General features: G+C 39.1%; 1 protein-coding gene across 6 annotated transcripts in view; it reads right to left on the bottom strand.

The window, feature by feature from the left end:
• LOC126101159 (calcium uptake protein 1 homolog, mitochondrial) overlaps positions 1 to 15,397 on the bottom strand; it is a 207,999-nt gene that overhangs the window by 67,293 nt on the left and 125,309 nt on the right. For 3 of the 6 annotated variants that reach the window (XM_049911852.1, XM_049911851.1, XM_049911855.1), the window contains exon 6: positions 10,565 to 10,621. The exons of the other annotated variants lie outside the window; for them this stretch is intronic. In XM_049911852.1, the coding sequence (XP_049767809.1) occupies positions 10,565 to 10,621 (57 nt within the window). The remainder of the gene's footprint in view (positions 1 to 10,564; positions 10,622 to 15,397) is intronic. 6 annotated transcript variants of the gene reach the window in all.

Below are 15,397 nucleotides of genomic sequence, written 5' to 3'. Positions count from 1 at the left end.
TGAAAGATTTCCTTCAGAATAATGACATCGCTCAACTGGAGTGGCCAGCACATTCTCCAGACATGAACCCTATTGAACATGCCTGGGATAGATTGAAAAGGGCTGTTTATGGACGACGTGACCCACTAACCACTCTGAGGGACCTACGCCAAATCGCCACAGAGTGGGACGATCTGGACCAACATTGCCTTGATGAACTTGTGAATAGTATGCCATGATGAGTACAGGCATGCATCAGTGCAAAAGGACGTGCTACTGGATATTAAAGGTACTGGTGTGTAAAGCAATCTGGACCACCAGCTCCGAAGGTCTCACTGTAGAGTGGCACAACACGAAATGTGTATTTTCCATGAGCAATAAAAAGGGCGGAAATGATGTTTATGTTGATCTCTATTCCAATTTTCTGTACAGGTTCTGGAACTCTTGGAACAAAGGTGATGCAAAACATTTTTTGATGTGTGTATTTTAATGTGGTGAAATTTGATTGAACAATGGAAACTCCAGGTAGGAACAGGAATCAACTTTCCTATCTCTGAAATGTTGTCTTTTCATAAAATATACATAGGAGGGAGCAATATAATGCTTGACTCTTCTAGGAATTTGAACTTTAATAGTAAACCACACCATGATGCAGGTAGCTCCTGCAACTGGAGTTGGTTCAGCAATTATGTGATGCTTTCGTGCTTACTACATGAACATGTATTGAAATGCATTGCTCATCTTTGGATCTTTGCTATTTCCTCTATCAATTCTATCTGACGCAGACCGCAGACTGACAAACAATATCCAACTCATTAGTCACACAAGGTTTTTTTAAGCAACCTCTTTTGTTGATGGACTTCATTTCTTGAGGATTCTTCCAATGAACCTCAGTCTGGCATCTGCCTTAATTGGGATTAGTTTTACTCGGTTGTCCCACTTTAAATTGTTCAGTACACATACCTCTAGCTGTTTTATGGAAGTAACTGCTTCCAGTGATTGTTTTGCAGTCGGGAAACCATATAATAATGGGCCTTTCTGTCTATGCATGCACAGTACATTACATTTGTTTATACTGAGTGTCAACTGCCACTCTGCCTCATGGAACTTTTGACACTGTCTGCAGGGTTATTTAAATTAATTGTGAATAGTAATGGTCCTCTAACACTCCCTTGGGGTATGCTCCAGGTTACTCTTATGTCTCAAGACTTATCTCCATTTAGAATTACGTGGTGTGTTCTGTTTGCTAGAAACTCTTGAATCCAATTACACAGTTGGCCTGATATTCCATAAGTCCATATTTTGTCCATTTGTTGGCCATGTGGAACTGTGTCAAATGCCTTCTGGAAGTATAGGAACACAGTATTGCCTGGGCACCTTTATCTGCTTCTTTCTGGGTCTTGTGGATGATCAGAGTGAGCTTAGTTTCACACAACTGCTTTTTAGAACCTACGTTGATTGCTAAACAGCAGATTTTTGGTCTGCAGAAATGTCATAATACCCAAGCATAGCCTGTAACCTGTCCTTTGCCCTCAAAAGGACTTCCAGCCAATAATTTATTTGGGTTCAGAATGGATGGAAGTCAATGGGTATCAAATCTGGTGAATGTGCAGATGTTATTCAAATCGTATTTCTGATTCATCAGTTTTCTCATAACCAAAGCACCTTTGTGGGCAGTTGCATTGTGCTAACAACAAATACTTTTTGTTTTTGCTTTTCGTTTCAATAAAACCACTGCTCACACATTCTTGCATCCAACAGATTGACAACATTTGTGTAGCATTCATCAATTATAGTTTTATCCTTCACAAGGAAATTAGTACAAGCAACTATGTTAGGTTTCCAACAAAAACTGACTGTAACTTATTCAGTAGAGGATAAACACTATCTTTTGAGGCACAATATCACCAGCTTCACATCAGTTAGATTATTTTTAAAATAAATATTTACCTTTTACTGGGTGCTTTTATGGTTTAATTCATAAATTAGTAGTAGTAATAGTAGTAGTAGGATAGATGGTGTGTGTGGATGCAGGGGAGCTGACTAAGGTTCGCAAACAGCTGAAAAGAGCACTGGTTGAGGTCAGTTGTCTGCAGGCTGCTGCCTTGGGGTGTAGTGGTGGCAGAGAATCTGGTGTGTCACATACGACATCTCAAGTGTCACTTGTTTCCTCCACAGGCTCTGCTACCATTCACCCTGTGAATGGACAAGCAGTTGCTCCCTCAACAGGGTACAGGTGCATGGGAGAGGGATTTGTTACTTTTCGGGATCTCCAACTTTAGGCACATTTGGAGCCCCTTAAAGAAATAGTATCCAGGGCTGGGAAGAAATCCCAAGTGTAGACTGTTTGTTTGTCATGGGGCCTCATCTGAAATGAGGAGGTGGCACCGCCCATAATTATCAAAAGTGCAGGGTGCAATTATCTGCACACTGTGGCTCATTTTTGGCACCAATGATTCCTGTTGCTTGGATTCTGAGGCCCTTATCAGCTCATATGGGCAGCTAGGAGAAGTGGTGTCGTGTGTGTGTGGAGGGGGAGGGGGGGGGGGGGGGAGGAAGAGCTAGGCAAAAGTTTGATGTCCTCTCATGAATACTCACCAGTTGAAACAGAGGGAGCAAAAATAGATCATGTACAAAATAAAGGCATTTAGACTGTCAAAATTTTATCCCTAAATTCCTGAAGTATTTGTAACGAAGTTCCTGAACTTACTGTCCTCCAGGAAAGTTGTCACGCTCAAATTATTCTCAAAACTGAAAGATAGGCAAAACTTGAATTAGAAAACTCCAAAATATTTAATGAGGTATGGAACATACATCAGAAAGAAGACAATTAAATGCCACAGAAGTGTTCATTATCTGGACACAAGCAACCAGCCCAGGTGAACTCAAGTTAACCTTTGTATGTTTATACCAGCTACCTAATTCTGCGGTAGCAGTTGTAGATTCATTCAAAGAAAGTCTACGCTCAGTGGCATGGAAGTACCCCAATCATGCAATAGTAGTTGTAAATGACTTTAACCTACCGGGTATACAGTGGGACATATACGATCTCATTGCATGTAGAACAGACAGAAGCAGGTAGAACAGACAGAAGTAGTTCTGAACATGTTTCCCAAAATTTGTCTTCAACAGCTAGTTCGACAACCCATGCACAATGAAAATATTGTAGACTTCATAGCTACAAACATGCCTGATCCTATTGATGGTATTAGTATAGAGATAAGGATTAGTGATCATGATGATATAGCAATGAGGGACATGAAAGTTAATACACCCATCCAGAAGGCTATGAGAGTGTTTACAATGGAAAGAGCAGATAAGCAGTGTTAGCTCCTATTTAGAAAATGAAATGACATCATTTAGTTTCAGCATGATGGGCACAGAGGAAATGTGGGCAAAGTTTCAACAGGCGGCTGTAAATCAAGCTCTGGAGAAGTATGTGCCAAGTAAGTGAGTTAAGGGATGGAAAAGACCCACCACAATTTAATAACAAAATTCAGAAAATGGTGGAGAAGATGAGGTTGTTTCACTCTTGGTTCAAAAAAGGGATGTAGAAATGTCAACATCCAAATATCAGCAGAAATTTGTACACCCATAAAAAGGCCAATGCACAAGGCATACAACTGCCACCATCATATTTCAACAAAAGATCTTGCTGAGAACCCAAGGTTGAAGGCTTCTGTCCAGTCACTTGTCGACCAGTCTGGTGTGGCAATAGAAGAAGCCAAAATGAAAGCTGAAGTTTTAAATTTCATGTTTAAGATATCATTCACACAGGGGGATCATACAGGCATACCATTGTTTGACCTTCGCACAGACTACTATTGGACGACATATTAATAATTGTCCCTGGTATAAAGAAGCAAGTATAAGAATTCAGGTTGTATATGTTCGAGAATTAACCATGAATGAACGTCCTGCACAGACATCTACATTACAGGCCACTAAAATTGCTACACCACAAAGATGACGCTCTACAGACGCGAAATTTAACCAACAGGAAGAAGATGCTATGATACGCAAATGATTAGCTTTTCAGAGCGTTCACACAAGGTTGGCACTGGTGGCAACACCTACAACATGCTGACAAGAGGAAAGTTTCCATCCGATTTCTCATACACAAACAGCAGTTGACCGGCATTGCCTGGTGAAACGTTGTTGTGATGCCTCGCGTAAGGAGGACAAATGCGTATCATCACATTTCCGACTTTGATAAAGGTCGGATTGTAGCCTATCGCGATTGCGGTTTATCGTATCGCGACATTGCTGCTCGCATTGGTCGAGATCCAATGACTGTTAGCAGAATATGGAATCGCTGGGTTCAGGAGGGTAATACGGAACACCGTGCTGGATCCCAACAGCCTCGTATCACTAGCAGTCGAGATGACAGGCATCTTATCCACATGGCTGTAACGAATCGTGCAGCCACTTCTCGAACCCCAAGTCAACAAAGGGGGACACTTGCAAGACAACAACCATCTGCACGAACAGTTCGATGATGTTTGCAGCAGCATGGATTATTAGCTCGGAGACCACGGCTGTGGTTACCCTTGACGCTGCATCACAGACAGGAGTGCCTGTGATGGTGTACTCAACGACAAACCTGGGTGCACGAATGGCAAAACATCATTTTTTCAGATGAATCCAGGTTCTGTTTACAGCATGATGATGGTCGCATCCGTGTTTGGCGACATCGCGGTGAATGCACATTGGAAGTGTGTATTCGTCATCGCCATACTGGTGTATCACTCGGCGTGATGGTATGGGGTGCCATTGGTTTCACGTCTTGGTCATGTCTTGTTCACATTGATGGCACTTTGAACAGTGGATGTTACATTTCAGATGTGTTACAACCCGTGGCTCTACCATTCATTTGATCCCTGCAAAACCCTACATTTCAGCAGGATAATGAACGACCACATGTTGCAAGTCCTGTACGGGCCTTTCTGAATACAGAAAATGTTCGACTGCTGCCCTGGCCAGCACATTCTCCAGACCTCTCACCAACTGAAAACGTCTGGTCAATGGTGGCCGAGCAACTGGCTCGTCATAATACGCCAGTCACTACTCTTGATGAACTGTTACATTTTGTGTTACATAAATGCTTTCATGAGTTTATTGCAAGTTTTCTTATTCTTAGTATGTTGTTCTATGGTAGCTTTAAAAAGCACTAATGTGTAAGATGGACAGAACATTATGTCATATGTTGTTAAACTACCAAACTAAAGTTCAGAATTCAATTTTTTGTTCTCAAGTAATGTATTTTCTAAACATATGTAATAGTGTAACAGATCCCGAATGAAGCAGCTCTAGGGTCTTTATAGTTACTAAACTTAATTAAAATATAAATACTTAATGGCAGCAGATTTTGTAGAAATGCCAATAGTACAGCAATCTGACTAAGATATGCAGGGAACTGTTAGCAAAAATATGCCCAAATGCTGTACAAATGAAAGCTAGAAGTGCACTTTAAACAGAAGCCTATTGCACTCGTTACATTAGAATTAATCATAATTACATCATGCCTAGGAAGAGTGTCTTCAGTGTGCTCAAAGCTGCAGGTTGATCTGTGCTTTGGGATGACAGTCTAGTTTCCTAGCAGAAACCTACAGCTAACCTCGCACATGGTTTTGTGGGCTATCAACTATATAGACTCAGCAAGCAACACTAGTCTGTGAGAAACCATGACAAAAGGGATATATCATCAGAAAGATTGTGCAAGCATTATGCTAAGTAATCATTAAATGGAAGAGCTTACCTTAAAATCCTAGCAAGAAAATCTAAAAGTTTTAACAGCTTTTGAACAATGTTTTCAGTGGGTGAAGTACTGATGCCAAAGTTAAATTAATTCGTGTCTGAAACTGATGAGAGCGTTGTCTGCTAAGTTCACGTGTTTATGTTAAATTATTTAATGCTAATAAAGTAATAAAGGAAAAAGCCATTCCTGAGCATGCAAAGAAAATAATGAAATGTGAATTCTTTTCAATAAATACCTCATCATGGTTCTGGAAAGATACAAAAAAAAGGTAAAAGACTCATTACACTGACAGAGAGAAAGAAGTTAGAATAAAACAAAGTAGCAGACACATCAAGAGATATAGGTAGGTTTTTACTGTGACACACAGATGAGAAATAAAAGTGAACCACATTATATGAGTCAAGCAGTAAAATAGAAAAAGAACAGAGGATCATTCATTACAAGGACACTTAACTGAACATGTGTCAAACGAAATACGTTAAGACCAAAATGTTGTCCATAAAACAATCAATTAGCAAACATATTACTAACTGCAAATATAAAATGTATTTAGAGCCCAGCCAGAAAACTAGACTGAAAATGATAAATAATCAAGCCCAAACTCAGAACTACATTATTTTCTTTCCTGTGGTCCTCAGTTTCATCTTACAGATATTGGCCAATTCTTGTTTCCACTTAACTGAGTTGTTGCTCAAGGCATACACAGATAACAAAATTGGCCAATTTATTTTAAATAATCTCAGCAGTATAATAGTAAAAAAGAATTTTTTCTTTGGCAGTGCAATTATTCTGTCTCCAGGCAGCAGAATAAGGAACCCCCCTCCCGTCCTCCCTCGCCCCCCGCTCTCTCTCTCTCTCTCTCTCTCTGACACACACACACACACACACACACACACACACACGTTAACCCACTGAACAATTAAAATACACGAAACATGCATTTATTTCAATAACAGAATATTCTATATGGAAACAAGCAACTCATTTTGTTGCCTAAGGGTGGGCAGAAACATGAAAAGTATAGCTGGCTGCTTCAGAAGTAGCCAGATCCATGTTTCTTAACATTAAGAATGTTCAAATACATATATGAACACACACTCCTGGTAATGTTGTGCTGTTAGTGCAAGTTGTCATCTATACTGACAATGGCAGGATAGGTTTGGAAAAACAATGTTGTGGAAGAAGGCATAGAGCCGGGGTAGGAAGATGAAACAGGACAGCATGTAGGAATGCCGGGATGACTCTCAGATGTGAATGGTGGCACAGGCATGGTCACGCATGGAGGGGGGCCCCAAGTAGGAAAAATAACCACAAAAATGTAAATGGAAGGATGGGATGTCTGGCATGGTGGATTTTGCTCCTTTATTAGTACACTGTGACAGCAAACATTCCAGTTTTGAACAGTTCTTCAAAGTGAGTAGAAGTACATTTAAACAGGTTAAGCCCCAGAGTGAACCTAGAACTGAAGCCTGCAAGAGTCAGTATGTACAGTCTACCTCGCCTTGTCTTGATCACAGAATAAACCAAAAGAATAAGTTTTCTTGTGTAACTCTGAAAGAGCATAACGTGTGAGCTCATTTATGGCTTTCTCCATTGAGAATTCTTTGCAAAAGCCAAACTGAGATGCACTGGTACTACATATTTGAGTCTGCCAGAAAATGTCCTAATTTTACAGATGGCTCAAGGACACACTTACCAAGTCAGCATAAGATTTTAATCCTCTATTACAAACACCAACATAGCCAAGCTAGTATTCACTTCTTAATTCATATTGGTTTTTATGACTGCCTTAATGGTTGTATTGTTTAAATGGTGTCTCTCTGCAGTGTAAAAGGTGTCTGACAGAAAATTTAACGCATTGGTTGTTTATTACTAGAAACAACGTTTGACGGCACTGTGCAGAAATAAAAATTTAATTTGGTGATCAATGGCTTCAATGTGTCATCACTGTTGCCACAGCTATCATCTGGAGTTTAGTTATGTTTTCCAATTTGTTTCCTACTAATTATGCAATAGGTGTTCTACTGCAATCATATTTTTCTTCCTTTTATTCTCTTTAGCACCTCAACACACAATGGTAATTGGTCTAACAGGTGTCCATCAGAATTAGAAAACACAACACAACACAACACACACATGTGAACACAAACACACACACACACACAAATACAACTTGCACATAAATGACCACAGTCTCTGGCTGATAAGGCCCTGTAGCCAGAGACTATGGCCATGTGTGCGAGAGCTGCACTGCATTTGTGTGTGTGTGTGTGTGTGTGTGTGTGTGTGTGTGTGTGAATTCCGATGAAGGCCTGCTTGCCCAAAAGCTTTTGTTTGACAATCTTTTTGTTGTATCTATCTGCAAATCAGCATCTCTGCTATATGGTGAACAGAAACTCTCCTTTTCATAATACTGTCATTATTCCATCCTGGATTTCCATTGTTTAATTGTAACTGGTGTTACACAACTCCTGAAATAAAGTTTCTATATGATGATTGGTCTTACTGATCACTCTGATTTATTCAGGCCTATATTGGCTAGGTTTGTGTGACCAATGCTTCCCAGAATGGTGTGGCATATATTACAGATGTAAACAAAATTGCTGATTGGGTACCCTATGCCGAACTGTCACCTTTCTTTTAAAGACGTTCCTTGCATTTACTTCTCTTTCAGAATTTTAGATGCTAGAATACAGTCCATCTTCACCTCCAGCTATTTTTCATGGTCACAGTGCTAGATTATGATTTCACATTTAAATGTCTTGTTCTGTAAATGTAAGGCACATATTTGGGTATTGCTGGGGCTAGGCTTCAGACATTTAGCTTTACATTGAGTACATGGTTCTCTAAATGATTTATCTAGTCTTTTTATCTTCTTCAAAACTCCTCCCTTTGGCAATGGTAGTGCTGCCAGTTTACAGAAATCTTCTTTCTCGTATCTATTTTGGCTGTGGATTGGTAAAAATGTTTTGCAAAATGGATAAAAAAGAAATCCCTGAGGCAGACCATTCTTTTGGATTGTATGACAATTCTTTTTATTTTCTAATTTATACATATGATTATTCACCTCCTGTCTCCTCTCCCTTTTTTTTCTGTTTTTCCCTAGACTAGCACTTTCACCAATCACATGACAATGGCAGCAACATAAGTTTGTGTGTTTATATCTTCGTTTTCTAAAGAATGGCACCAGTAAAAGACATGGTCATACAATCAACCCTTACTCTTTTTGTAGCTTCATATCACACAGCATCAGGTCTGAAACATGAGTGCAGGCTAGCCATCTCAATTATAAGACACATATGTGTGTATTTTTGTAAGTTCCGTATTAAAATTCTCCTCTTCTTCACTGTATGCTGAGCATAAGTTAAGTCAGGAATCCTCCCCTGTGGTAATATAATAGACCTGCACTCTTAATACAAGTCTGTATAGGGAATCATTCTACTACCGAATGGTTTGTAGAACTCCCACTAATTCCATCTCTTCTGGTTACAATTCTTCAGCGGAGTCAGAATCAAAAGCAGAAATATATTCACAAAATGTTTATTGGCATTTGAACTGTTTATTCTTTCCAGATGCTTCACAGTCTCAATCGCTTTTGTTGCTCTCTCAAAGATTAGGTCATCGTCAAGACCAAAATTGAAAACTCCAGATATCACATATTTGCATTTCTGTTCTTAGTGTATGTATGATGAAACTACATGGTAAAAGCTTCCTGCTGATCATTAATCTTTTTGCATGGGATTTTTGTTGTTTTCAATTTTTGAAGTAAAATATCAAATTACAACATGGTTTACAGGATTATTTATCAGTCAAGAGTGGTGTCACTGAATGTTACATATTTTCTGGAGGAAATTCTTCCACATATCTTCAACTTTAGCAGAAGTTTGAATTTTTGGACTTTCTCCCCAAATGTATTTCTGATTGCTACTTCACTGTGAAATCTTTTTTAAAGCAAAAATTATAATATGGATACAAGATTGAGACAAGACAGGAGTATGAATGGTTTGTAATAGTGGAATGGCATGTAATAATGAAGACACTTGTGACGGGGAAAGTGCAAGAGACAAGTGCTGTGGTAAATATACAAGCAACACGAGTTTGAAAGGCTGATGTGATCTCATGTGCCAATGACAGTGAAGGTGGGAGTGAATATGCCTTGGAAATTTTACTGAAGTGTGCTTGAAGTGTTTATGTGATTTACAGGTACCAGCAATTGCAAATATGTGAGTGGATGCTCTATAGTTAATGTACAAGCTATAAGTGTATGCAAGAAATATGACAGATGAAGGAGAACGAGTGCACATTGTGTAGCTTTTGCACAGTGGTTCTAGCAATGTGAAGCAACATTAAAGAGTATTAAAATTTTATTGGGTGACTAACTTGTAGTGTCTGTGAAATTGTCTACAGTGAGGCAGTGTATTTCTCAGCATTCACTCTTTCGTCATTTTTCAAGAATGATATCAACAATACACCATTAAGTCATCATTATGTTCCTTTGGTAGTGGATCACTGTTAGCACATGACAATATAATATCAGTTATTTATCACCATTCATTACCCTGTCTTAGAAATAAAATATCCGGTCCCTTGGAAGCATAGAAAGGCATGCTTTGAGAAAATGCACCATAAGTTGCTCAGTAAGCTCAACATGCTTCAAATAATGAAAATCAAATGATGTGTGCTATGACCTTGAGGAACAGTGTATGTCAGATACAGCAACTTCTCATGGTTTATTACTGTAACTGTATCATAATGCATTTCCATGTGATTCCTTTCAGCAGTCATATACAATTACATCAAAAATTTCTTGAACGATACTTTACTTACTGTGTCATTTCCATGTAGTCTGCTGAGGTTTCTGGCTGCTTTGTAGTCATGTTTAACCTAGTACAAAAAAGTAGACATTTTTGGCTTATGTCCGTGATGTGTGTGTATGATCACATGGTATGCTAGCACCTACTGACTCCTTATATGTAGGGAAAGGCCCTGTTACTTTCCAATGCAACCACATTATTGGAAAATATCCAGCTTATGCCATTTACAAATCAGGCATTTCATGGGCAGTGACCTGATGTCAAAAAGTTTATCTTTATAGTGTGTACTGCCATTCCTTTTGACAGGAAAAACAAAAGCAACACTTTTTATGTTAGTATCAGAGTCATGTACATGGAAATGTAACACTTCATAATCAAGCACAAAATTTAAGATTTATTATGACATATTGTACAGGAAACATAAATAATAAAACAAATTGACTTTTATATTGGGTTAACTGAATTTGTTATTGGTGATTGACAGATCGTGGCAATAATACCAAATAGGAAACACTTTCCTAATGTTCTGCAAAAATTGTATTTATTTGACCACAAACCCATAGGTCACAACTGGATATCACAACCACAGATAAAATGACATGTGGCTTAAACAGATAAATAAAAAGATGAGATACAGACTATTTACAACAGAAAGCATTACTTTTTTATGTTATGCAGAAACAGTCATGTTTAAGAAAACACTACAAATAATTTTTTGTTATGTGAACATTATTATGTGTAACAAAAGATGAAAAAGTTGAATTTACTGTTATATTTAAAAATATGTGTAATTGAAACTTAGTTTAACATAGAGGAAAAAGGAAATCATGTTTCATCATTTACAACTAAGCTCGCATTCTTTGTAGTATGTTTTTTTCTTTTTCCAAGTGTCTCTAGTAGGATCATATTTTCTTAACAAAATGTAAAATGTTACAATAAACCATTAAAAAACTGTTATAAAAGTGTGGGCTTCCATGAGCAGTGAGTTAAAAAATGTTATTTTTAATATGCTACTCACCATATGGCGAAGATGCTGAGTCGCAATAGGCACAACAAAAAGATTCACACAATTATAGCTTTCGGCCATTAAGGCCTTTGTCAGCAGTAGACACACACATACTCACACGCACATACACAAACTCACGCAAACGCAACTTGCACACACGTCTGCAGTCTCAGAGCTCTGAAACCACACTGTGAGCAGCAGCACCAGTGCATGATGGGAGTTGGGACTGGGTGGGGGTAAGGAGGAGGCTGGGGCAGGGAGGGGGAGGGATAGTATGGTGGGAGAGGTGGACAGTGAAGTGTTGCAGTTTAGACGGAGGGCAGGAGAGAAGGTGCAGAGGGGGGAGGGGGCAAGTAGCAGAAAGGATAGAAATAAAAAGAAATTAAAAGACTGGGTGTGGCGGTGAACTGACAGCTGTGTAGTCCTGGAATGGGAACGGGATGGGGCTGGATGGGTGAGGACAGTGACTAACAAGGGTTGAGGCCAGGAGGGTTACGGGAACGTAGCTTGTTGGTTGTCATGCCTGCATAGAATGCAGAACAGTGGTTGCAGCTTAGCTTGTCAATCACATGACTGGTTTCACAGGTAGCCCTGCCTTTGATGGGATAGGTGATGTTAGTGACCGGACTGGAGTAGCTGGTGGTAGGAGGATGTATGGGACAGGTCTTGCATCTAGGTCTATTACAGGGGTATGAGCCATGAGTTAAGGGATTGGGAGAAGGGGTTGTGTAAGGATGGACGAGTATATAGTGAGGTTCGGTGGACAGCAGAATACCACGGTAGGAGGGATGGGAAGGATAGTGGACAGGACATTTCTCATTTCAGGGCACGACAAGAGGTAATCGAAATCCTGGCGGAGAATGTAATTCAGTTGTTACAGTCCAGGATGGTACTGAGTTACGAGGGGGCTGTACGGAAAGGACTTCTTGGTATGGAATGGGTGGCAGCTGTCGAAGTGGAGGTATTGCTGGTGGTTAGTAGGTTTGATATGGATGGAGGTACTAATGTAGCCATCTCTAAGGTGAAGGTCAACACCTAGGAAGGTGGCTTGTTGGGTTGAGTAGGACCAGGTGAAGCAAATGGGGGAGAAGTTGTTGAGATTATGGAGGAATGTGAATAAGGTGTCCTCACCTTCAATCCAGATAGCAAAGATGTCATCAATGAATCTGAACCAGGTGAGGGGTTTAGGATTCTGGGTTTTATAGAAAGGATTCCTCTAGGTGGACCATGAACAAGTTAGCATAGGATGGTGCCATGTGGTGCCCATAGCTGTACCGCGGATTTGTTTGTAGGTAATGCCTTCAAAGGAGAAGTAATTGTGGGTGAGGATGTAGTTGGTCATGGAGACTAGGAAGGAGATTGTTGGTTTGGAATCCATAGGGTGTCTGGGAAGGTAGTGTTTGATAGCAGTAAGGCCATGGGCTTTAGGAATGTTAGTGTACAGGGAGGTGGCATCAATAGTGATGAGCAGGGCACCGTGTGGTAAAGGAACAGGAACTGTGGAGAGTTGGTCGAGGAAATGGTTGGTATCTTTCTTTTTGTTGTGCCTATCACGACTCAGCATCTCCGCTATATGGTGATTAGTAACTTTCCTTCTCTGGTATTGTTACATTCCATCCTGGATTTTCCATGGTTTGATTTTATTTTTGATATGAGGTTAAATGTGACAATTTATGCATAACATAAAAAACTGATGCCTTCCTTCATAAACACTCTGTATCTGTATGATATACATCATTTTATCTGTGGTTACAACATTCAGTTCCCACCTAATGATAACTTGAGAAGTCAAAAGCCAGTTCACAATCATAGAAACATTATTTTGCAGAACATCAGGAAAATGTACCTATTTAATAACTTCATATATGTATATGTTAGGGATATGTGTAAAGACTGATTACCATTGTTGAAGCAGGAGAAGGTAGGCTACAGCCTACAATAATGAAAAATAATAAAAGTAATGTAATGAGTTCATGAAATAGACTAAATGAGGTGGCACAGTCATATCACACTCGACTTACATTCAGTAGGTTGATGGTTCAAATTCTTGTTCACTTAACCAGATTTAGGTTTTCAATGATTTCTTTTGGAATTTGCGCAGCTGAATAGGTATTAAGGAGAAAAAGGGACATCTTACTAATAACTATATTTGCACATTCAAGAACAAAACAAGATTCCAGCGAACACAACACAATAATCAGCGCACACAAAGAGTGTTAGGCAATGCCAAAGAGGTCTATTTTACACAGTGCACTTTGCTCCATCACACACGAAATATATTGTTCACACAATTCCAACACCCCTTCTTGAACTTATATTTTGTGTGTTGCTTCCACAAGATAAGCCAAATAGTACCACAATCTTCTCAAACTTCTCCCTTTCCATTGATTTTGCTTTCCTATTCTTACTTGAATAATTCTGATCTGTGGATTTCATTGTCCCATCTACCACGTCCCATAGGTCGTCTAAACGTAAATACGCTTCTACTGCGAACTTCCAGGTTGCATAGTTTTCGCGACCTATAAGTCTTTCAATCTGTGGAATTTGTGCCGCACTCATTCTTAACGGTAACTTGCTTTTTATTGCCGTAAAGAACACCGAAAAATAATGCGGAAAAAAATTGCGATCGTCTTGTAAGGATCACTCGCACTTCACGTAAATTGGAACTTTTCCAATACTTTCTCCTTACTATTTTGTTGATATACTTATTCCAAATGCACGCTGGGCCCATAACCTATTGGAATTTGCGCAGCTGAATAAGTATTAAGGAGAAAAAGGGACATCTTACTAATAACTATATTTGCACATTCAAGAACAAAACAAGATTCCAGCGAGCACAACACAATAATCAGCGCACACAAAGAGTGTTAGGCAATGCCAAAGAGGTCTATTTTACACAGTGCACTTTGCTCCGTCACACACGAAATATATTGTTCACACAATTCCAACAATTTCCGTTCATCGCTTGACACAAATACCAGTCTTGTTCCTCTGAAAAGGGGTATGTGCTCCATCTCTTATGACGTTATTGGTGGGCCACTACATCCTAATTTTACTTTCTTCTTTTCAATGAAATGCACAGAACATGAGGAAAGGCAACCCTTCACCTGCAGATGAATGATGTAGGTATCAGGTCCAGTATATACTTAATACTGCAATATTACAGCTTGTGTAGGTGGTACAAAGGCATTAAGTCTTGAAAAACTGTGTGTATTGAAGACTATATTGGATGATCTGCTGGCAGAAACAATCAATAGTGTAATTTACACTTATGTGATCACAGGATTTGTCAGGTTTTCTCACTAGGACCAAAACCAGTAAGACCAATGATCAGGTACACACAAACTATGATATCAAGAGCTTTGTAAAACTATCCAACATGGATATCCATTTTTATAGTTTCTTAACACTAATGCGTCCCTAACATCCACTCACACTGATGCTGCTGCAATGTGAAAATTGGAAAGAAGAATTCCTACACTAACAGTAGATATAGAACTCCTAAACCAACCTCCTTCACAAGCAATGTGTTGCTGTAGAGAAGATTAAGCTTTAGTTTAAGAATAGCTCATTAATTCACTACGAACATGAAACTAATTAACTGTCACACATCTTGTAATGCAATCATAACATCATTCATCTGCATGTTATTGGCTGGTTTCTTGTTTGTTGTTGCCATCTTGAAATTTTCATTGTCATGCTATGCTTTGGAAACTCACAAAAAATTGTTGCTGATATTGTTAGGAAGAAGGAAATGGACAGAAATGAGCTAATGTAGCAAACTTAGGCAAAAGTCTTTCAGAGTACAATACAAGAATGTATTTCCTTATACTATTTTTT

Source organism: Schistocerca cancellata, chromosome 9 (genome assembly GCF_023864275.1).
Source record: "Schistocerca cancellata isolate TAMUIC-IGC-003103 chromosome 9, iqSchCanc2.1, whole genome shotgun sequence".
Lineage (NCBI taxonomy): Eukaryota > Metazoa > Arthropoda > Insecta > Orthoptera > Acrididae > Schistocerca > Schistocerca cancellata.
This window is presented reverse-complemented; position numbering and strand designations above follow the sequence as displayed.